This window comes from Pezoporus wallicus, unplaced genomic scaffold (genome assembly GCF_028554395.1).
Source record: "Pezoporus wallicus isolate ANWC-B61680 ecotype Strahan unplaced genomic scaffold, APGP_CSIRO_Pwel_v1 contig_8791, whole genome shotgun sequence".
Taxonomy (NCBI): domain Eukaryota; kingdom Metazoa; phylum Chordata; class Aves; order Psittaciformes; family Psittacidae; genus Pezoporus; species Pezoporus wallicus.
The window spans coordinates 1,354,893-1,376,133 of record NW_026635603.1 but is presented as its reverse complement, the minus strand read 5'-3'; the positions used below and the strand labels follow the sequence as shown (position 1 = coordinate 1,376,133).

The window sequence follows — 21,241 nt, the reverse complement described above, 5'->3', positions numbered from 1 at the left end:
CAAATGCCAGCCTGCAGAAAACCCCCTCACACTTTCTTCTCCTCGGCATGTGCTTGTCAACACACATTCTGCACAATGCCATAAGACATTTTTAGTTAACATGTGCATGCAACCAGAATAGATTGAAGGCATGTACTGATTTTTTTAAAGACAGTACAGACTAAACAACCGGGAATTTAAGGCATGTTAGAAACGGGGAGGGAAAGTCATTGTGCTCATTTATTCAGTTTTAAAATGAAACAGAAAATACAACGTAGCTTTCTCGTTGACAGTCAGAAATGGATCTTTTGAAATAGTAAGCATACAAAAAAGAATGGCATTTAGGAATATGAGAAGAACACTCATCTGAAGAATGGGACCAGGTTACTAAACTCACAAAATATATAGTATTTGCATTTGTATCATTAAAGTTCCAGCTGTCAGCTGCTTACTTTGTGTGATCTAAAACTTCATTAGGGTGTTGCTGCTCTGGCCCCTAAGAATCTGGCCTTTATGTTCTTATCAATGTCTATGTAATTCCCACTGCATGGGATGCAATTTACAGACTTGTAATAGATGACAACGCTGTCATGCAGTCAGAATTCTGATTTAACTAGCTACATGAATAGTACAGCAGAGCTAGATAACCTTGTTGGGATCCTGCAACATGCTCTGCTTTCCATGCAGTATGTTAAGCATTCTCACATCAGTTCACAGGTGTTCTAAAGAGCACTGAGGAAATGTGTACTGAAAGGTTGGCAATTGGTATTTTGAGTCCTTATTCTTAAAATGAATTCTGATAGACACTAGAAACCTTGCAGTTCTGCACTGTCTTATTTAGCAAGCCTAAAGAAACCTCTGTTAAGTTCTAGTACTGCTGCCAGATGAAATGACCAAACAAAAACTAAACAAATAGCAGAAGTCAGGATCGTCTTCCATAAACCCCTGGCCCATGCTCTGTCCCTTAAAATGTAAGTTTAGTTCTTGGTAAGCATACAGATGGAGATTTGTTTTTGTCAAGTTGCTGTTCAGACTCCTAGTAATCATATGCAGGTTGGTAAAATTGCCCTTTTCCACATGCATCTGACATGTAAACTGAGTCATACTAGGCTGTGAGGATGGGAGCTGATGCTTCCCAGCTGCTGGGACAGACAAAGCATTTCACGACAGTTTCCTAAAGAACGTTCTGTCGTGTCTCCTGCATTCCCCGCACTCTTCTCTCCAGATCAATCTTCTTCCCTCCCTGCTTTCTCCCCCCTCAAAGTGTGCAGTCAGGCAGTGTTGCCTAACATTGTATTCCCCTGTTGCTGACCCAGCCTAGACATGACATCAGTACTGGGATGGGGTATGTCAGCTTCCTCATGGCAGAAGGGAGCATAAAGTAGGAGAAACTGAGCTGAATAGTTCTCAGGGGATGAAAGGGGTGTATTACAAGTTGCATACTTTGAATAAGCAGAATGGAATCCCTTAGAACAGGCAGATGCGTATTAGGTTTTTATCACTTAGAAGCAGTTCATTCCAAGTCAGGGAAGCTAAACCAAGTTTAAGAGATAATATGAAAGGCAGGGCAAAAGCAGACCAATCAAGCAAGTCAAATTAATTTAAAAAGGTCCAGCTGGAAGTGATTTGGTCTCAGAAAAATGAGGCCAGCAGCTAATGCAGAATAAAGCAAACCGCTTTCATAGACAAAAGGCATATCCAAGGGCTGTTACTTTAGTGCAGCTGATGTGCTTAAGAGCCACATCTTAATGTGTCTTTGACAACTTGCAGCTTTATATCGCCTGGCTATATGTAGCCTGAAGGCCAGCAGTCAAGAAAGAGGTGCAGAACTAGGATCATTATGTGTTAGTTGTTTTTTGCCCTGCCTTAAGGGTTAGCAAACATAGCATTAGGATAGCAATGTTCTGAAGTCCCGGCTTTTAACCCCTGTGCTTAGGGAGTTTTCAAAAGGCCCATCAAACTGCTGTTGGAACTACTTTAAGCCATCTGACCAGCATAATGAGTACCTGGCCTAGTACGCTTCTGTTCTGCACCCCTAAAAGTGATGAGATGGTGTATTTTTTATGTCTCATTCACAGACAGCGAGATGGAGTGGTTTATGGTTTCTTCCCTTTGCCCCCTATCTATCTTTGCCAGCTGCCATTGCTGAGGTTTGGATTTCAGAGTTCAGAGATTCAGGTGTTAAATGAAACAGCCTGAAACTTCTGTAATGTAACATTGATTTTTCAAAAGCAAAAAGTGAATGTTTTGGAAGACAGAGGCATAATTAGTATTGAGAGTTACATAACTATTGAAAAACCAGTGTGTTTGTGTTGCAGTTCAGTCAGGTAAGAGAAGCTACAACAATCATCAGAGATCCTTTTAATCATACCAACAATCGTCCACTATACACAATATAGCAAAACATACAGGGTCAACAGGTTATCAGGGATATTGACTCTAGTTAAGAGAGCATGAAAAATTCAGAGTCCCACGCCTACCTATACTTCTGAAAAGCAAACAGGCAACTACAGTTTCACCTAATGTAGGTAAGATTTAATGCAGGATCATTGATCGCTCAGAGATTTTGATGTCAAAAGACCACTGAGTTATGAAGCCTCTGTCTATAGTTTTGTGGCTGTTTGACTGGTATTTGATTTCATCAGCAGAGAAAAAAGTACGACTCCTGTTCCAGCTGAATGGTACTGAGTGAGCAGCTGGGGTTGCATGGACATCTTTTATTGTTTTGTCCTTTAGATGTGTGTAATATGCAAAACGCTAGAAATAACTTAATTACATTTCATTTAAAAGTTGAAAAGATCCACCTGAAATGTAAGTTTAGCCAAGGCCACAAACTCACATGAGTTTTAAATATACATAATATCTTACCATGTCAAAGCATCTCAAGGCTTTTAATAGAAGATCTACAATATCACTGTTAATGAAAACAAGCAAGTCTTTGGTTTGAGAGGCAACAGCCAAAATACTCAGCAACAAAAACAAGTAGCACAGACAGAATGTCCAGAAATAAGAATGAAACAAGGTCAATAAAGAGTACCTAAGGCACCTTGTTTATAGTCATCTTTGCTACACTCCTTAAGACCTCCAAATAACGTATAAAATTGCAAATGCTAGGGAATGTGAAGATGAAACAGCTGAGGACAAAATAAGTTACTCTTATTCCTAGTTAAAATTGCCATGATCAGAGGATGTGAATAAATGCATTTTCCCACAATAGTGAAGAGAAGAATCAGAGCTAGGAAAATGAATGGAGGAACCAGTACCATTAAGAGTAAACTCATTTGATATTCATGAATTGCAGGCTTGGCCGGACACCAAGACGTGGATATTTTCTTTAATGTCTACTTCATGTCTCAGTCTCAAGTACTACAGAAGGTGGAAACCACCCTTTAGTCAAAATTAAAATAGGGGAGTGCAGTCTGCGCTTGCTTCAGGAATATGCACTGGACAGCAGGAAGTGCAAAACTGTCCTTGCAAAAACAATATGCAAAGGGGAATTTTGAAGAGAGTGGGAATTTAGTTTATTCGACTGCTTTAATTGCTTAGCTGAGATTTCCATCAAATGCAGTCTGTAGGTGACAGGTAATATAAGCTACATCTCAGGACAGACTGGGTAAGTCTTGTTCTGGCCACTCCTCCCTGCAAATCAATACCAGTTAAAAAAAGGGGGGGTAGGGGAAAAAAAACCCGTTACTTTGCACTAGATGGTTTGTGAGACTGAGTCAGCTGTATTAAGTATAAGAACAGCTCCCTGTTCTTACACTAGGAAGAAGAGAGTTTTAATTCTAAGCTCTAGAACGTAAGTGGCTTACTACATGTTTGCTGAAGTGGGTGCAAGATGGTGAGTTTCCAAATTTGTGTTCCCTCCCTGCTGCTAGCCAGGGGGAGATTCAGCCCTTTGCCTACTCTTCAAGACAAAAAAACATAAAGAAAACCCCTCTATCCATCTCAGTCTCTGGCCTGTTTGAATAGCAGTTCATCCATACACACCTCTAAAGGTTTCAGAACACCATGAGAGATTGGAAGGAGAAATCGCCAAGACATCTGTGGGTTTCCAGATGTACACAGCAGAACAGGAAGTCGGGTTAGCTGAACGCTTCAGGGGGGATATAAAGACTTCTACATTTTTTCACATAGTTTTGGGAATATCGAACTAAACTCTGCAATAGCCAGAAGCCTGGTTACATTTTAATGCATATTGGTTAAAAACTGTACAACAGCATTTAGTGTTCATGAAGATGATTGTTACCCTTTTGGCATTTTTAGGAAAGCACGCCGAGCTTTAGAGTAAGACTCTACTGTCTTTCAGTACCTAGGTTTTGTGCTCACCAAGTACAAAAGAACCACAGACATTTTCCTCATTGTCTGCTTTTACCTTGTGTTCTCCCCTCAGGTATGGCCCATTTCCTGTTCCTTCGGAGCTACCTTTGGCTATGTCGCTGGTCTGATTATTGCACCTCTGTGGATACACTGGAACCGGAAGCAGCTTACATACAAAAGCAGATAACTGGAGCAAAGAGAGACAAGGTATTTCTTTGTGCAGATCCCATACAGACTGTGCAAAAATTGGGGGGGGGGGGGGGGGGGGTGGTGTTTATAAGATATATATATTTATGTATAGTCAAAGCAGAAGACTGTCCAAATTCATTTAGAGTATTTCAGGCCAAGCATCTCCACTCGATAAAATCACATAGACGCCATTTCAGCATGGTGCAGTTTTTGCTTCCTCTAGACTATGTAACCCTGAGAGATTGTACCTTCCAGTCTGAATAAAATACTTGTAACAGATACGGTGGCTTCTTATTACAAGTTTGTTGAGTCTGATTTTATTCCTCTGGATTTCACTAGTTGTAGAAGGCAGAACCATCGTTTTAGCTTTCAAACCTGTAACAACTTTGCCGTGTACTTAATGCATTGTGTTTAAATTCAGTAGAATTTCACAGTAAGCCTGGCCATTGTCAAATGTGGTTCACGTGATCAAACAGCAGTTTATGCATCTTGAGCCTATTCTCTTCTTCACTGTGTGTTTCTTTGGAGTTAGAATGGCTATAATAGCTTCATCAAAAACGGTCTTCAGTCCTTTCTGCGTTAAAGCTGAACACTCCACATAGCAGTAGGCTCCTATCTGTCAAGAAAATAAGTTAATTCAACAACAGTACATTTCAGCTGTTCAGTTTTAAGTGTGCACTTCTGCGTATCTCTTTTTCTCTAGTGACATCACAATGTTTGGCTGTGATCTAGAAAAGCTACCTGCATGTGCATCCCCCTGTAGAAGAAAAGATTTGTCTTTTGGTCAAAGATCTGGAATGCATTTATGTTGGGTTTGTTTACAAAGGAAGAGTATTAAATAAGCTCTTTGGCCTGGCACTGGAGTCCTAAGGTATTTTTCGATAACTAAACAGCAAAAAAGAATTACAGAATTATGACCAATTTATGTTTCAAAAATAAGACTGTAAGTAAGCATCTTTATGTGCATTATCCACACAGTGTGTTAAAACGGTAGTACAGCATGCTCAAATAATTGCTTTAAGATGATTTCAACATTTTGCTAGAGGAGGAGAGGTCCCTTCCAACCTCAACAACTCTGTGATTTTAATTCACTCTTGACCGATGCTTGTGTAGTATTTACAAGTGTCTACAAAGAAACATAGAACCACTACTATCAGGGAAGTGCTATTACACAGGTCTGCTTGTTAGCTGTGTTCAGCAGTGTAAGTAAATATTGTTAACTGGTAACCTGTCAGAAGGTTTTCATACATTGAAGTAGTAAAGAAAAAGGCAGTTGGTAATAGGGTTTTTTTGCTTCTTTGCTACCTGCTTTCAGCTAGGAGCTTACCTCTTTAGCCAACTTCTGTCCTTGCTCCACAGATATGGGCTTCTCTTTCATGTCATTCAGTCTTGCCAGAGTTTTTGGGTCATCACGAAGATCAATCTAGCAAGGAAGGTAGCAGTCATGTTGGGATACTTTTCCTAAACAAAAGTCAGCAGGCTATATAATACCCTCTTTTAGAAGCAAAAGCATTTATTTAATGGAGTATTGTATGTATACAGATGGAGTCATGCATGATTCAGATCATGGACCCTTCCTGATCCAAAAAGTCCTGAAAGTTTAAGCTGTGAACTACCACCTTTAATCCAGACGGAACAAATATATATTCTGTAATTCAGCTCTTTGATAAGATGTGATCATCTTGGAATGCCAGAAGGTACATCCAGCAGTGGCAGAAGGCTTTAACCCAAAGATAATATCAACATGTGTAATTGAAGCCCTGTCCACTGGTCACAAGAAGCAGGAGGAAATTGTCTCACTTCTTCCTTTGCTCCTTTGCTTCAGCAAATATTGTATATGACCAACAACTGTAGACCCATGTACATGGGTATAAATAGACATATATATAAATATTCCTTAAATCCTCTGACTTTCTAGAAAGTCCCAAGGAGAGATGGAGCCAATTTTGCCACTCTGTTTACACTGAATGTATTTTTAACAAAATGCTGGTAGCCCATTAGAGAACACCACAAATCCAGGGTTTCTGCCACTTGCTAGGGTTGTTCTTCCAAAGCCAGAAGCCTGTTGGCCCTGAATTTCCAGCCCAAAGAAAAGGCACCATACAATGATCTGAATTGTTTAAATAAAGTATAACAGAACCAGATATACCTGTGTTCCTACTAGTAAAAAGGGAACATTAGGTGCATATTCCTTCAACTCCGGTACCCACTCTTCCTTCACATTTTGAAATGAAGCAGGGTTTACCACTGAGAAGCAGATAAGGAAGACATCGGTCATAGGATAAGATAAAGGTCTCAGACGATCATAGTCTTCCTAGGAAAGAAAAAGTCTGTTATCTGCAATATTAAATGGTATTTTGTTAATTTTAACAGTTAGGTATAGAAACTCTGTTCAGTATTTCAGAAATGTTGAGGCAAACTTTCTGAATGCTTGCAACTCTTCTAGGTTAATCAGCGTGGTTGTTAGAGGGAAATGACATAAATATATTGAAAAGCAGTGTGAGTATTAACTTACTTCTGTACCAGAATATACAGAAGACTACCCCTTCAGAAGTTTTAAGTTAAAAAAAAGACTTATGGTTCAAACATATTCAAAGGTTAGCACTTCTTTGACCAAAGAGGAATTAGCAGATGTGACTGCTATAAAGCCATGCAGATAATACAAAGCTAGACTAGATTAAGGCTAATTAATGCAGTTGAGTCTTCTCCTTTGGATCGTATGTAGAGGTGGTATTTAAGGCCCTCTTAAGAATTTTCTTTCTGTCTCTTAGAAACTTTGCTGTCCTGTTGCTAGTGACTGGGCAAAGTAAGGATCAGAGCGACCTTTTTTATCCAGACTGCTTTCTGTAAGCAAGACCAGCGAAAAGCGGGAAGGAACACTATTAGGGAACACTCAGGATCAAGAACACCATCAGGGGAATATTAATGCCCTTTGGTGGGGGGAAGTTAGTGTGAAAAGATTCTTACTTGGGTCATTTAGAGCCATAACATCTAAAGCCACCGGTCCTACAGCCAGGGCATACAGTACAATACCTAGGAGCATTGTCCCATTGTAAACCAGTTCTCTCTAGCAAGAAAGAAAGTGAATTCCCAGTCAACCAATGCTTTACAATTCCTACCTTTGGCTTTTTTGTTTGGCTGGTTGGTTTTTAACACAGATAAGTAAGACTGAGCTGGTTTTATGCCATCTCTCCCACCATAAACACCAATTTATTATGGCTGCTGCAGCAGCCTCCCTCCTACCCATGTAAGCTCCCCATCTTAATTAAATCTCACAAATATTGGAACAATTTGTTCATTAAAGGTAGAGACAGAAACAGAATTCAACTCCATGGTTGAATCAAGCCAGAAAATCAAATTTTCGTTTCCTTGGCAACAGTCACATTACCAGGTTATTAACCTATAGTGGCACCCTCAAAACAGCCCTTCATTGACTGATAGGTTTTTAAAGATGGTGTCACTAGCATTTCAGAAGACACATGAAAACTTCCTCAGAACAGTTTCTGCTAGGCCCATCTTTTCATTTGAGAGTCAACAGCTATGGGAAGAGGGCCGTTATCCTCATCATGAAATGGAGGAATGACAAGCACTGGAGGAGATTCTGCACTAGCAGGGGGGTGACCATTGGCCAGTACTCTTTTAGTGTCAATCTACATGATAACTCGTATTTGGAATCAGTATTCTCATGTGCCATTGTGGTTATACGCTCTCCTGCCAGTCTTGGATGCTTTCCAGTTTTGTCAGTAGGCTAGAGCATACGTGGCTGTAAGCATGGGCTCCCAGTTTCACAACCACAGTAACTGACACTACTGGGAAACCACAGCATTTGACTGGCCTATCTGGAGATCAGTTGTTCCTGCTAGTGTCAGCCTCCTATCCTGATGCAAAAGAAAAAACCCAGGAACCTTGTCTTTTCCGCATCTGTGGAATTCATCATAAAAGGCAGAAATAACTTTAAGAGCATCACAACAGCAACTTGAAACTATTCAGCGTTCAGTTCTCTTTTTAGGCATGTATTTTACGTTTCACTTCTACTCCTGAATATAGTTAGGTACTGATCAGGGTTGCCACTCTGTTTTCTGGGTGGAGATTGAAATCCTAAAAGCAGCTTCCCAACTGCAAATTACACTGGTCCCTGGAGTACAAAATCTGCATGCAAGAACACAGAGGCAGATCTGTCAGCTGCTCTTGAATTCAGCTCTGCTAAATCACACACGGGGTATTACTGAATAGGTTTTCTTTAAAGAAAAGATCTAGTTTAAAGTCATAATTCATTCCTGCTACTAAAGAGCTGCCTTTACTACATTCAACATTTTCTAAAGTCCTCACATCTGGGCTACAATAACAAGAATACTGTCTGCATTAAATGCTGGAATGGAGAAGACACTTCACTGTCACCAGAAATTACTCTTAGTCCATTGGCCTTAAAATACCTCTTCAGTTAATCCATTTGAAATTGCAGATGGACTTTTTATTCATGGCAAATACTAATCAGTTCCTCATCTCAAAGCTTGGTTTACTTCATTTTACTTTATGTTTGTATGGTTTACTTCAAAACTTTTGTATTTATCTTTTTTAATCCCATTGGATATAAATCCTCGTCCATTTAGCCACATCTTGGTCCTGCTCCTTACTGCCCACATATTCCTCAGCAATCATCTGGGAGTGAGCAGCGTTACTGCTTTTTAAGGCACGTGCATTGCTGAACTCCTTTCCTGCCCTTGCAGCTATTTATATATCTGCCTTCTGATTTATACCCTGTCCCATCTGCACTGGGCAAATTGTGGGTCTGTCCCCTGTAATTAAGAAGTTCAACTGCAGGCAAGTACAGTGTGACTGGATACATCATGTGCCACGGCCAAAGAAGTACGTGGTATTCACTACGGTGACTTCACGCTTACTTAAATTAACAGAGAATTTGGCTGTCCTCACCAGTCCTGCTGCTTGAAACAAGCCAGTGCTGCCAGGCTCGCCTTTAAACCTTTGTCTGTGCTATGAAAATTAGGTGCATATTGATGCTAATAATGGCAGGTAATTCTAATAAAGCCTCCCACCACGTCATCAGACTGGTCCTGGGTCTGCTTAAGAAAAAGCCTGGCTTCACTGTTACCAGCATCTAGCAGGCCACCTGTGCTTAAAGACTCCTCCTGCTCCCCAACAGCCCCTCAGAAACAGCAATCAAACCTAAAACTTCCTGTGATGTACTGGGCCTAAATAACCGCTGCATGGGTAGAAGACTGAAGAAACAAATGCATTTAGACCGAATATTAGAGAAGCCTGGAAAAATCAGACTGCTTCAACTGTATTTGCTGACTCTAGTATGAGGGAAATGAATGTGGCTAATTCTCAAACTAAATGCAGTGGCAAACCCTAATTATACTAGCCAGTGAACAGAAATCCCAGTTTGGGTGCCTGTACACACCACCCTGTGCAGCAATTAAGACTTCCAGCCTAACTGGGGGAGGCACTGCCTGTATATGTAGGCATTAAAGATATCTAAAGAATTTTACTGGACTATTTTAAGAACGTGAACAAGATGGGCAAGAAGACCACGAAGGATCAAAATGTGCATCACAAGTGTCAAAACCTCCAGGCTATAATGGGGAAATGGCTCATTCTCCAATATACTGTGGACTTTAAAACAGAACTGTTCACCGTTTGCTGAAGCAAACGAATACAGATAGAAAAACATGCTGAAAATACAAGAGCTGTAATAACTTTAAACTGACTGCATGCAAGTATGTTGGCTTAATTAATGCTATATAGAGTTGTGATTCCTCTGCGGCAGGACCATGCATCATTCACCTAGTGTCTCTCTGGTAACCCAGCACAGCTGCCAATACAGAACAGACATAGGCAAGGAGATGAGATGGAGGAGCTACTGGCTTGGCTTAGCTTCTCAGCTACAAACTGGGAAGGACTCCTTGGGGTTATTTTTTGGTTTCACTTTGAAAAGAGCAGGATTGAAATTGATACTTTTACATTTTCCTTTTCTTGTAAATATGAGGGCTTGCATCTTTAAGCAAATAGGAGAAAACAAATGCTGGTGTGTCATTAATGTTGTGCAGGGGCCCTGAGCAAGGTGTGTCATGCTCATCTATAGGTATTTTTAATATATATTATTTATAACGTAATGTAACATAACATTATAACATAATGTTCCATTCTGATGGAACAAAGTAATTAATGATTTTATGTGGTTTGCAGCTTAGGAACAGGATTTCGATGATAGTCCTCCAGTTACATCATACTGACATACTCTTATAAACAAAAGGAGAAGCCTATTTCTGTTCTGATAAGCTACAAAGTGGATGGCAGCGTACAAAGCTTGGCCCACTGGAAGAAAACTGGAGCTCAACAACTCCAGGTTTGTGATCTCTGTGTTAGCAACCATCTGTTGCTTTCACAGCTTACAACAGCAATCGTAAGAGGAGGTTCTCACTCCCAACCATCTGTTTTTAGAGGGGAAGCCAAAAATAGACATCAGGCAGAGTTGCTAGAGGAATCCAACCTTCACACAGTGAAGGGTAATCCCTGCTGCTGCTCAGAGGGTCTCAGTGAGGCTCACGTGTGCAACTAGCTGGTTTCTGCAGAGCAAAACCCCAGCTGTAAGTCCAAGTTTTAACGCATTTCAGAGCAGGCCATGGTAACCACAGTCAAAAGTCCTCTCTCAGTATGAATTGCCATGCTTTCATTTTTGAAGTGCATTTCAAAGCTATCCTTCATGACTGCATTTTTCATAGTTTTCCTCCCTGAAAAAGAATTTCCATTTCAGAAGGCCCCTGGAATATTCTGGACAATGTGAGAAGTGAACCGTAATAATGACTGCTGTGTCTGACACCTGCCCCAGGGACTATCAGCTCCCAGTTACCCCGTGGCCCCATCCTCCCGCCTGCCCCAGATTATTTGGCATTAAAGGCTCATGTGCAGCTTTGCCATAAGCACCAGGGAGAGCCTTTGAGCACAACAGCCCATTCCAGCAGCACACCATGAAGCAGCCTTCATTCACCCTGCTGACTCACCCTGTGGTTTCTGATTCTACGAGATGCTTGGTGGAGGAGCAGAGAGAGGGAAGTGGTCTGTCCTGACCCATGCCAAGCACAAATTGCTTCCCTGGCTAAAAACCTCTCCAAATTGCTTCAGTCTGGTCTGTGTAACACTGTAACCCTTTGCAAGGACGGAGGTTGGAGCATCCTGGCGCTGCTTCTCACACGGCACCACTAATGCCAGGACCATTTGGCAAGCTGCAATTCGGACTGACACAGCATTGCCATAAAACGTCTGCTTGTCCAGTTCTGCAGCCCAAGCCCTATTTGTTACTGTTTGTACCTTCTGAACACAAACCAAGATGTGCTGATTATTCCCTGGGGTAAAGTGCACTACAGACCCTCCATCTCTTCACAGGCTTCTGGGGATGCAGCTTGTGTTGCTGAAGGCAGCAGCACTATCCTGTTGTGGTTCAATCACACAGGTTTCCCAGGGAGCACAGAAAGCTGCTGATTTGGGCCCAGCATCTATCTTTTATAGAAAAGGCTGCAAGAATGCAGGGTGAGTGCTCGTCCATTGTATTCTAAAAATGAAGTAAGCTGTTCTAAATCCACCTCTAAATCCCTGCGAGGAGTGCTGTTCAGAGGAGGTATGAATTATACATTGGAAAAGCCCAGGGTTTATGAATTATCTTTTCTTTTGACAAAACTTTCCTTCTGGGATCCTTGAGGACTGCAGCTGCTTACACTCCTGACAAGCTTTTCTGTATGGAGAGAAATAGCTAGCTGGAAGATGGAGCCTGGTAAGATGGATTTTAGAGATGAGAAGGACAGAGTATCTCTTCAGTTATACACAAAATTGCCTTTGAGTGATCAGAACTGATCCCTGCCTTAATGTGGGATTAAATACTTCCCAAATCCTACATTGTGCCATGCGGCGATGCTAAACTTTTCCTAGGCAGCCTCAACAGAACGCTCCCTCTCTCCCTCACCACAGGAACTTCAACTTGCTGGCTTCCTCGTGCTTTCCTGAAAGTGGAAGTCCCTGACTTTCCTCTGTAAGGCTTTTTAGTGTCTGCAACAACAGAACATGGATTCAACCAGCTGCAAGCAGTATCAGCAAGCACAGCTCACATAAATACTTTATACCAGTTGTTCATCCACTATGGAGCCCCTGGAGTAATAGCCATGGACAAACCCTTTCACTCCTTACCTATGACACTCCTCCATAGCCTTGACATACTTATGAGGAATCACAAGGCTACGGAGCGTTCCTGCACTGGTTCCTTTCTTACCATCAGTGGCCTTACGAACAGCACTGTTCCCACACAGGATTCCCACTTTCTCCAGGAAATGGATTCACCCTAGTTTGGGTGTCTGCAGCCATGAACAACCAGGCTTTTTCATTCTTTCCGATACGGGCAATGAAAGGAAAAACATCAAACTTATCCTGGCACAGGCGTCTGATCGGACCCTCTGCAGATCCTGCTCTTCGGAAAGATGGGCTCTTTCACTTTATTTTTACAGAAGAACATGGCCATCAATAAATCTGTTCTCACAGGGAAAACAGACTATGGAATAGAGATGGTTGAATATAGTTACCCATAGATCATACATGACTTTTCATTTACTAGCTATATAAATCCTGCCCAGACAAGAAAGACTGATCAGTTAGGTGTCCCATTCACTTTCACTTTTTACAAATAAGCCCCAAAAGCACACTCTTCAGTGCAGTGCTGAGCAGCAGCTTTGTAAGACAGAAGACTAAGCCTTCACCCTGACTCCTAGGGCTTAATTCCCATCACACAGCTTCTCAGGAGTCGAAGTGCCAGAGCACCAGTGCCATCACGTGTGCCCTGAATAAACACATCACAGTGAAAGAGTTCCTGGAATTAAAGGAGTTCCTAAGAGTCTTCTGCACCTCATTTTATGTCAAGTCCTGATTTGTTAGGGGTAACAGTTTCCATTCAAGAACATGGTAAAACACTCCATGATTTCACTGCGGCAAAGTTGAAAAACTGCCTGTGTTTTTAGTTCCTCAAGTGAGGAACATGTAATCCAGCTCACTTCCCCTCACTGGGCTATCTCTTGGTCATAACTACAGATGCATCCCAGATCACACCTGGCATCCATCCCTTACTGACTCCACCACTGCATCCCAACCGGATATCAGACCAAGAAGGAACTAGCATTAAGTCCTACAGATGATCTTTTAGCATTCATGGCTATACCTAATTTAGAGCACGAACTGCCTGAGGCACTTTCAGCCTGTGTTTTATTCATCCAAGGCAATGCGCTCGCTTAGGATGCTGACAGATGTTCCTTTGCTCTGGATAATAATGCAGCCACCTGCATTTTCATACACGCACCAGGAGTGCCAGCCATCACAAAGGCTTGCTGCATGTGCCACAACATGGATGCAGCACAGAGCACGATAAAACGAGGCTGAGGACAGTGGCCACTAACGTGTCAAATGACACACAACTCCTTCAGCACGGCTGGAAGTGTCATGTGGCCTTTAGACACATTTGTCTTAACACAAATCATCCAGTCACCGGTCCAAACCAAAGCACTGCTTATGAAAGCACAGACCAGAGCAATAAAAAGATACCATTCCCCTCCTCTCTGCCCTCATTTTGCGTTGTTTCTAATGAGAGAAGGGGCTAATTTGGAAGTCGTGAAGCTCTGTCCCAGTTGGAGTAATGTTGGAGTTTACAGTTCACAGTAAAACTGCAGTATTTGGAATCAGTGTGCTTTATATTGCTTCCTAAAGCCCAGGTTCCTGGAGAAAAAAATCACATCCTTTTTGCCTTTAAATGAAAGAGAAATTTCTGGTACCCCGCAGATACACACAAAACTTGAACACATGAAGCACAAAGGCTTAAAGAAAACCCACATCCAGAAAAAGGCTCAAACCATTTAGGTTCTTAGGTAGTGGTGTCTGTGGATAGGAAAAGCTGACTCACCACTATGAAAGCCAGGGACTGGCAACACCTCAGTACTGCTCAAGTTTTATGTCTACTTTGTCCATGTGTTCTCAATCAAGGAACTGGAATGAAGCTTACTGAAATCAGCCATCGGGTGCCTGCTAACACAGAGCTTTGGATCAGACTCTAACGCACATTGTAAGCCCTCTGGATCGCAGGTCTGCGCTGTGGAGGCAGTACTCTAAATGTGATTTAGTTTGCTTTAAGAGGTAGTTTGGAGGCTGAATCAAGAGTTAGGCTATCCGTGAAAAGATGCAGTTTTTTATACTTTTCTTATTTACCAGCATATAAAGAGCTTTTTGCAAAGGAAGTGGATTTCAGTCACGAAGTCTGACTGTGGACCTGCCAAGAATTCCCAGGGTCTCACAGGCTCTCTGTCAGAAGCTAACTGTAGAGCTCACGCCACCTTACCCGGCTATCCCATTCTATCACTCTTGCCTCCAGCAGGACAGCTGTGGGTTGCATGGTACTCGAATGAGTGCAGGTGCACACACCGCCTTAAAATGAAGTCAGAAAGTAAGAGGATGTGCAGTAACATTGTGCTAATTGCTTTTATTGAGTATTGCCTTTTTAGCTGCTGCTGTTTGGATAGCATTGAAAGATGTCACTGTACTGTGAAGAAATGATAGTAAAATACAGAGAAAACTCGGTCACAAACTAAAGGGTATCTTCTGACTCTTAATCCAGGAAAAGGGATTTTTATTGGACCATTGGATGAGGCCTTGGGTGATATGGTTTAGTGTGAGGTGTCCCTTCCCATGGCAAGAGGGTTGGAACTTGATGATTTTAAGGTCCTTTCCAATCCTAACTATTCTATGATTCCATGATAATACCAATGTTTAGCGTAACCAATGCATAACTAATGTTTAGCAAGAGTCTGTGTCAGTAGTCTTCATGAAAATGTGCTTTTAACATATCAAAACCTGAAGTTTCAGAGAACCTCTCAAGCTTTGGGTTCTTTACTTTGGCCTGCCATTAACTTACTGATAATTCCATAAAGACACACTGGATCTACAGTTTGAAACACATTCCTTGCATTTGGTTTTACCGTAACACAGTGATGCTATTCAGAGGTGCTATGGGCCTTTTGACACTGAAAATGAAACACAACTGTCCTGAGTTCCCAACATGCATTTCATGGATGCAGCACCTGCCACCTCGAGGCTCCCCACCTGGTGACAGCAATGCTCACCTGCCTTTCTAGGAAAGCAGTGATGCTTTCAGAGTGTGAGTCACAGCTCACAGCAAGGGAGGTGTGTGAATGGGAGCTTTGCACTGGGGTTAGTGTTGCTGGAAGGCCATTTTTAAAAGCAAACCTGAAGGAGCGAGTCCCTTTCCATATAAAGGGAAAGCCCATCTTTGCGTCAACGCTTGTCTAGAGCAAGCGGTGCCAAATGGAAGCCCATGCAAGACCACACTTGTCTCAGCATAAGAGATTGCAAGCTCAGGGACTTCACCTCCATCTTTTGCACTGAAGAACTTAAATTTCAGAGGGAGAAAACAGGCACGGCTTTGTTTTATCTACTCACATCCACTTGTGGCTGAGGAGCGCTAAACCTACGTGGTCAGCACCATCCTGAAGCAGAGAGAGGCTGAGCTTCTCATAGGCCAGCACGGCAGCTGGAGCTGGACTGCAGCAGACTCATGAGCTCACAGCTCCCCAGTGCCAGCTCGGCTGGGACAGTATGCAGGGAGTGAGGGAAAATGCATGTGGGAGAAGGGAGGCACGGCGGGGGCAGAAAGGGGACGGGATGTCAATTGCTAACATTTCATTCTCAGGTCTGCCAAGATCACGTTAGAGGTTTTGGTGCAGGACACAGACGTGGTACCTGTTCGTTCAGGGCTACCAACCAAAGCTGAGACAAACAGCCAGCAAGGAGCACAAATATTCCCTCTATGCCTTATTTATAGCAACCACAGCAAGCCTGGTGACCATCCATTCTAATAACCACACCTCCACCACCTCTTTCCTGTTAGCACATTCAGTTACAACCATTTGACACCTTGCCTTAACACAGGCACAGATCTTGCTAATGCTGGAGTCAGCTTCACGCACCTCAGCAGCCTGACCAACTTGAATACAAAACTGCTTGCAACACCAGGGCCTCCACTGCAACCAAAACATCAGCGTATCTGAATTAAGTGGCTGCTGCTGCAACCACAGTAGCCATTGGTATCTGAGCTGAGAGGAGCCAAGAAGAGGCTTATTCTGGCTCTTGTGCTTAGCGTGTTCTGTGGCTACTGTTTTGGTGATGGTTGAGAAGGCACTGTGAGCTTTATTGTACCAGACCTACAGCTTGTCCTGCTCATATTAGGGTGTTTAAGGCAGAGAAACAGAAGTGGAAAGCCAAGGAACAGTTTACCTCAGCATTGTCCAACCAGACCAGGCCAGTATCACAACACTGAGTGATGCTGAGGGATACCAATGTTATTATGAGGCACTGCACCATAGCAAGATTCACTCTGCTCCTTCTGTACCCTGCTCTGCACTACTCAGACACTGGTTTGGTGCCAAACCTGCACCAAACAGCCACGCTATGCCTCAGCATCTCTCTTCCCAGGGCAGCTGAAGCAGCACAGGCTCTGTTCCTGCATCCCCTGCATCCTACCTGACAGTTCTTCACAGCAAAGACACGCAGCAGAGCAAGACTTCCATGTGCATGTGGTCGGCACATATGGAAGGAAAGGGACACCATCAATGAAACCCTGCAGACTGAGAGGAGGATGGACCCCAACTGCCATTTTAAGCAGCAGTCTTCAATATGGAGTGAAATCCCCGAGAGGTAACTCCTGTGGGCCCTCCCACTTACCCCTATCATTTGGGACGTGGCAAGGGGACATGCAGCACACCTCTTCGTTAGTGCTTACAGACATTGCTCCATTGGGAGAGCTGGCAGCATTACTTTGGGTGTTACAGAAGATCAAAATGATCATCACTTGTCACCAGCTCAGAAGCCCTCTAACACGGTGCAGTTAACAGACTCCGATGAAGGCACCATTCTCTTCCCAGGCTGATTTTGCCCCATACCCCTGCTCAACGAAGAGCAGCAGTGACACGCAGTTAACTCTCAGAGCAGCAGTGACACGCAGTTAACTCTCAGAGCAAGAGAGGCTACTGCAGAGCCAAAGTCATCCAAGCACCAGTATCACAACCACGTCACATTCTAACTGCAGCGCATCGATGCTCCCAGCTCGAGGTGATGTACATAGTTCTTCCTGTGGAAACCAGGGTGCACTCCAAGCCCAGCCAGTCTCAGCCCAAGTCTCTGTGCAGCAGCAAGGCCAAAAGGAGCTGCCGGCTCCACCTCTGGGAGGAATTGCTGGAGGAATGTCCTCTTGGACACCATAGGCACCGGATTCCCACCCGTCTCCCTGGCGCAGGAGCTGCTTCCACAGCTGCACACCCAAATGAGCTCCGGGTGCCTCCCCTGCCCAGCAGCTGTACTGGCTGTTTGAACCAGGGCCGAAGTACTTGCAGCCAGAGGGAAGCCTGCCTGAGCTCACACACACACCCCCAAAAGGGGAAGGTCTGTCTACATAGAAACTGAAGTTTGTGGCCTGCTACTGGCATTTTTCCTGCTATATATAACCTGGGGGGAAAAATAGGACTTGATAGATTTATTCTCAACCTACTTTAAACTCACAAGGATATGATGCATTATGTCATCAGTTGCTACATGTGATGCTGTGTGTGTTGTGAAGAAGCGAGCTAGAAATGAGTACTGGATGCTATGAACCCGAAAGCTTGCAACTCCTCTGCCAAACAGAAGTCTGTCACAAGTTGCTAAACACATAACCACGCCAAGTTACAGAGACCCACAGGCTGATTAAGTCAGTGTTTCAGGGCAATGAGCCTGCTGTACACCAGCTATGGACCAATAGGTCTTTAATCCTTGCTCTGCTGTGGGCTTCCTGCACGGATTTGGAGTAGGTCACTGCTTACCCTCCATTTACCCTCTAACTCCTCGCCCCCCAAAATGAGATCTGTAGATTGTACCTATGCTTTGGGAGTATAAACACGCTGAAGACTGTGAACTGCTTAGATACCACAGTGCTCACACGCTGCCAAGTTGTGATAAAACAATACTATCAGGCCAGTATTTCACAGTACAACTATTTGGGGAGGAACAGAATTAGAGATGAAAGCACTGATGTGTGCTGGCACAGAAATCCCGACTCTGAATCCGAGCCGTACGGCAGTCTGTGCAAGCAGCAGGCATGCACCAAATGCAGCACGGTTTCCTCAACACAGAGAAGGCACCATCAGCTCAAGTCTCTTCTGCTCTTTACTACACGTATTGAAGCTTTAAAGAGAGCTTTCTGTTATCACACGCTCCCTGACAAAGCAGCTTTTAGCTGAATGGAATTGCTGGACTGGCATCTTCACACAGACTTCCGCCTTGGTTGTGCCGGATGTTGGGATGGGGCTCCCGTGGGCAGATGTCCACCAGTGCACCAAACATGCTGGAGTGGGATGGAGATAACTGTAGAGATTTTATCAGTACCACGGGTCTGACCAAAACAGGAGCTTTGCCAAGGCCAGGTATATTTGTAACGGTAGCCTCATTAAAACACCTGACATGAGCTGAGGCTCCTCGGAATTAGGCCAGCAGGATCTGGTCCTGGGCACATCAGGAACTGCTCCGTGATTCAAACTTAAAGATTCCAGCTTCTCGGAATTTGGGGAAAGAAAAAAAAAGAAAAAGGGAAGAAAAATCTCAGCCCAACTTTTTACACGTCTGGATATACAATTTCACACTGAAAAAACTTTCTTAGCCTAACAGGCAGGAATACCTTTACTTGACATTTGTTGTAAACGGGCCAGTTCAACCTGCTGGCTTTTGAGGAGGCCAAAAGTCACTCGGTTTTGTCCTCAGCACACTCAGGAAGTGGGGGGATACCACAAAGCCACCTTACTTATGGTTACACAGCGCTAGCAACACACACTCCCGTTAACAGCAACAAGCCAGCACAAGCAGTTTGAGACGGCACCCACCACCAAGCCATGCACGTGTGGCAGTAGTGCTGGGGTGGCTTTCACATGTTCCAATGCTCTTTATGAAAAAAGGGATTAAAAGAGTTGCATATTAACCAAACGCTTTCTATGCCGGGGCACTCAGTCCTCATTCTGTAACCTACTTAAGCAGTGTTTGACAAGCTGTGTTTTGAAGCAGTTACTACTGACAAACAGGGCTATGACAACAGTAAGAAATGCACTTGGCATAACTTCGACCAGTTTGTGTTTATGTCAGGGAGATGACAACCATGAAGCCAGACTGTTTGGGAAGTCTCAGCCTGGAAATAGGGCTGTTTGCTGTAATTCTCATGGAATTAACTTTGTTGCTGATTTCAGGCCTAACCAAGGTATCAAGGGCTGGTTAAATGCTTCTTCCCTTACTCCAGGCTGTTTGCAGACCTAAAAGGCCTCACTCACTTAGGCAGCAGCTGTTTAATTAAGCACAGGAGTAACATGGTTTAAAGAAATGGCCCCAGCCTATGCGAGTCCGGTGCCATCATGTTACCAGTGGCTCTATACAAGAAGGAAGCGCGTCTGAGGTCATGTGAGAGCAGAACACATGCTCACGCTGCAAGGAGAAGTTTAAACACAAGGGATACACAACTTTACCCAAACCCACGCAGCGTTTCTGCCCGAGCCCTGCACCTCCCAGGCACAAACTATTTCGTTTCCAACGAGGCATCTCCGGGCTCTCATTCTTGAACCCAGGGGCCCCGTGCCGCGCAAGTTAAGCTGAGTAACGGAGCCCTTTAGAAACCGCTACACCGGCGACCCCCCGAACACCAAGCAGCTGATCAGTCACTGAAGTAACTTAAGATACATGCAGACACGGCACCTTTCAAAACAGGCTGTAATGATCTCAACCTGAATCACTCCCACTGTCTGGCACAGCAAAAGAAACCGGGGTTATCTCAACGGCGGTGGCTGACAGTTACATGTTATGATTTTCTACCTCTAAACTGAACAACTCTGTTCGGCTATTGAAGAGCTGGGAAGTGCCAGCAAGGCGAGCGGCAGCACTCGGGGCTCTACCCGGCCTGACGCGTTGGAACAGCGAGTTCCCTCCTCCGAACGCCGGCACCGAGGCCGGGGGTGATGCCGGTCCCGGGCCGGTTGCGTCGCCTCCCCTAGCGCCAGCCGCTGCCCCCGGCCGCACCCCCCCCACGGAGCCGGGCACCCACCGCTAACAATAAGGCGGGTGCCCGCCCTCGGAACACGGCGCTGGATCGATGGGTTTGTTCTAAACCCGGTTTGCATAAAACGCCAACCCCAGCCCCCAAGCCCGCACCTCCGCCTCTGAATCACCCAGCCCGGACCGCAGCCCTGCGAGTAACTTCAGCGGGGGATGGCGGCGGGGCCGGGGGTCCGCGGCAGCGCTCGGCACTCACCTGTCCGGCGGTGTCGTACAGCCCCAGCAGGTACTGCTTGCCCCCGACGGTAACGCTGACTGCGAGGGGGGAGAAACACAGCGGGTGAGGGGGGCAAACCCCGGCCGAGTCCCACCGCCGCAGCGTCGCCTCCCGGCAGGGTAAGGCCGGAGACGGAGGAAGGGAGAGAGGGCGGCAGAGCCGCCGGGTCCCCCCCCCACCGCCGCTCACCTGCGTAGTGGTCGAAGACGGTGGGCACGTACTCCTCGGGGAAGGCGTCGTTGGCGTAGCTCATCAGCAGGCACGTCTTGCCCACGGCGCCGTCCCCCACCACCACGCACTTGAGCATGACCGCCGCGCTGCCATGGGCCATGGCCGGACACCGCCCTCATGGCC

The 21,241-nt window shown here is 44.5% G+C and overlaps 2 protein-coding genes across 6 annotated transcripts in view; one reads left to right on the top strand and one right to left on the bottom strand.

The window, feature by feature from the left end:
• The window catches only part of PIGF (phosphatidylinositol glycan anchor biosynthesis class F), a 20,893-nt gene extending 14,680 nt beyond the window's left edge, over window positions 1-6,213 (top strand). Inside the window, exons 6-7 of one of the 3 annotated variants that reach the window (XM_057396984.1) lie at window positions 4,373-4,506; window positions 5,848-6,213. In XM_057396984.1, the coding sequence (XP_057252967.1) occupies window positions 4,373-4,486 (114 nt within the window). In that variant the 3' untranslated portion in view covers window positions 4,487-4,506; window positions 5,848-6,213. Of the gene's footprint in view, window positions 1-4,372; window positions 4,768-5,191; window positions 5,347-5,847 lie in introns of those variants that run through there. The other 2 variants (XM_057396985.1, XM_057396983.1) reach the window with 2 other exon arrangements.
• RHOQ (ras homolog family member Q) lies at window positions 4,777-21,241 on the bottom strand. 3 transcript variants are annotated; one of them, XM_057396988.1, is made up of 5 exons: window positions 21,077-21,241; window positions 20,867-20,925; window positions 6,638-6,802; window positions 5,816-5,911; window positions 4,777-5,104 (listed from the first exon to the last, which is right to left on the bottom strand). In XM_057396988.1, exons 1-5 carry the CDS (start codon window positions 21,216-21,218, stop codon window positions 4,949-4,951), a joined length of 618 nt encoding a protein of 205 aa, XP_057252971.1. In that variant the 5' UTR covers window positions 21,219-21,241; the 3' UTR covers window positions 4,777-4,948. The 3 variants fall into 3 exon arrangements, with proteins under 3 accessions (XP_057252971.1, XP_057252972.1, XP_057252970.1); XM_057396989.1 differs by having other exon boundaries at window positions 4,777-5,100; XM_057396987.1 differs by having other exon boundaries at window positions 6,638-6,798.

What these genes read in the sequence shown, in the direction of transcription:
- RHOQ (XM_057396987.1), bottom strand. Translation starts at nt 21,237, where the DNA reads ATGAGGGCGGTGTCCGGCCATGGCCCATGGCAGCGCGGCGGTCATGCT. An exon ending in CGTCTTCGACCACTACGCAG is followed by an intron (nt 20,926 to 21,076) that starts GTGAGCGGCGGT and finishes CCCCCCTCGCAG; the next exon opens with TCAGCGTTACCGTCGGGGGC. An exon ending in TTTTACTAGTAGGAACACAG is followed by an intron (nt 5,912 to 6,637) that starts GTATATCTGGTT and finishes CTTCCTTGCTAG; the next exon opens with ATTGATCTTCGTGATGACCC.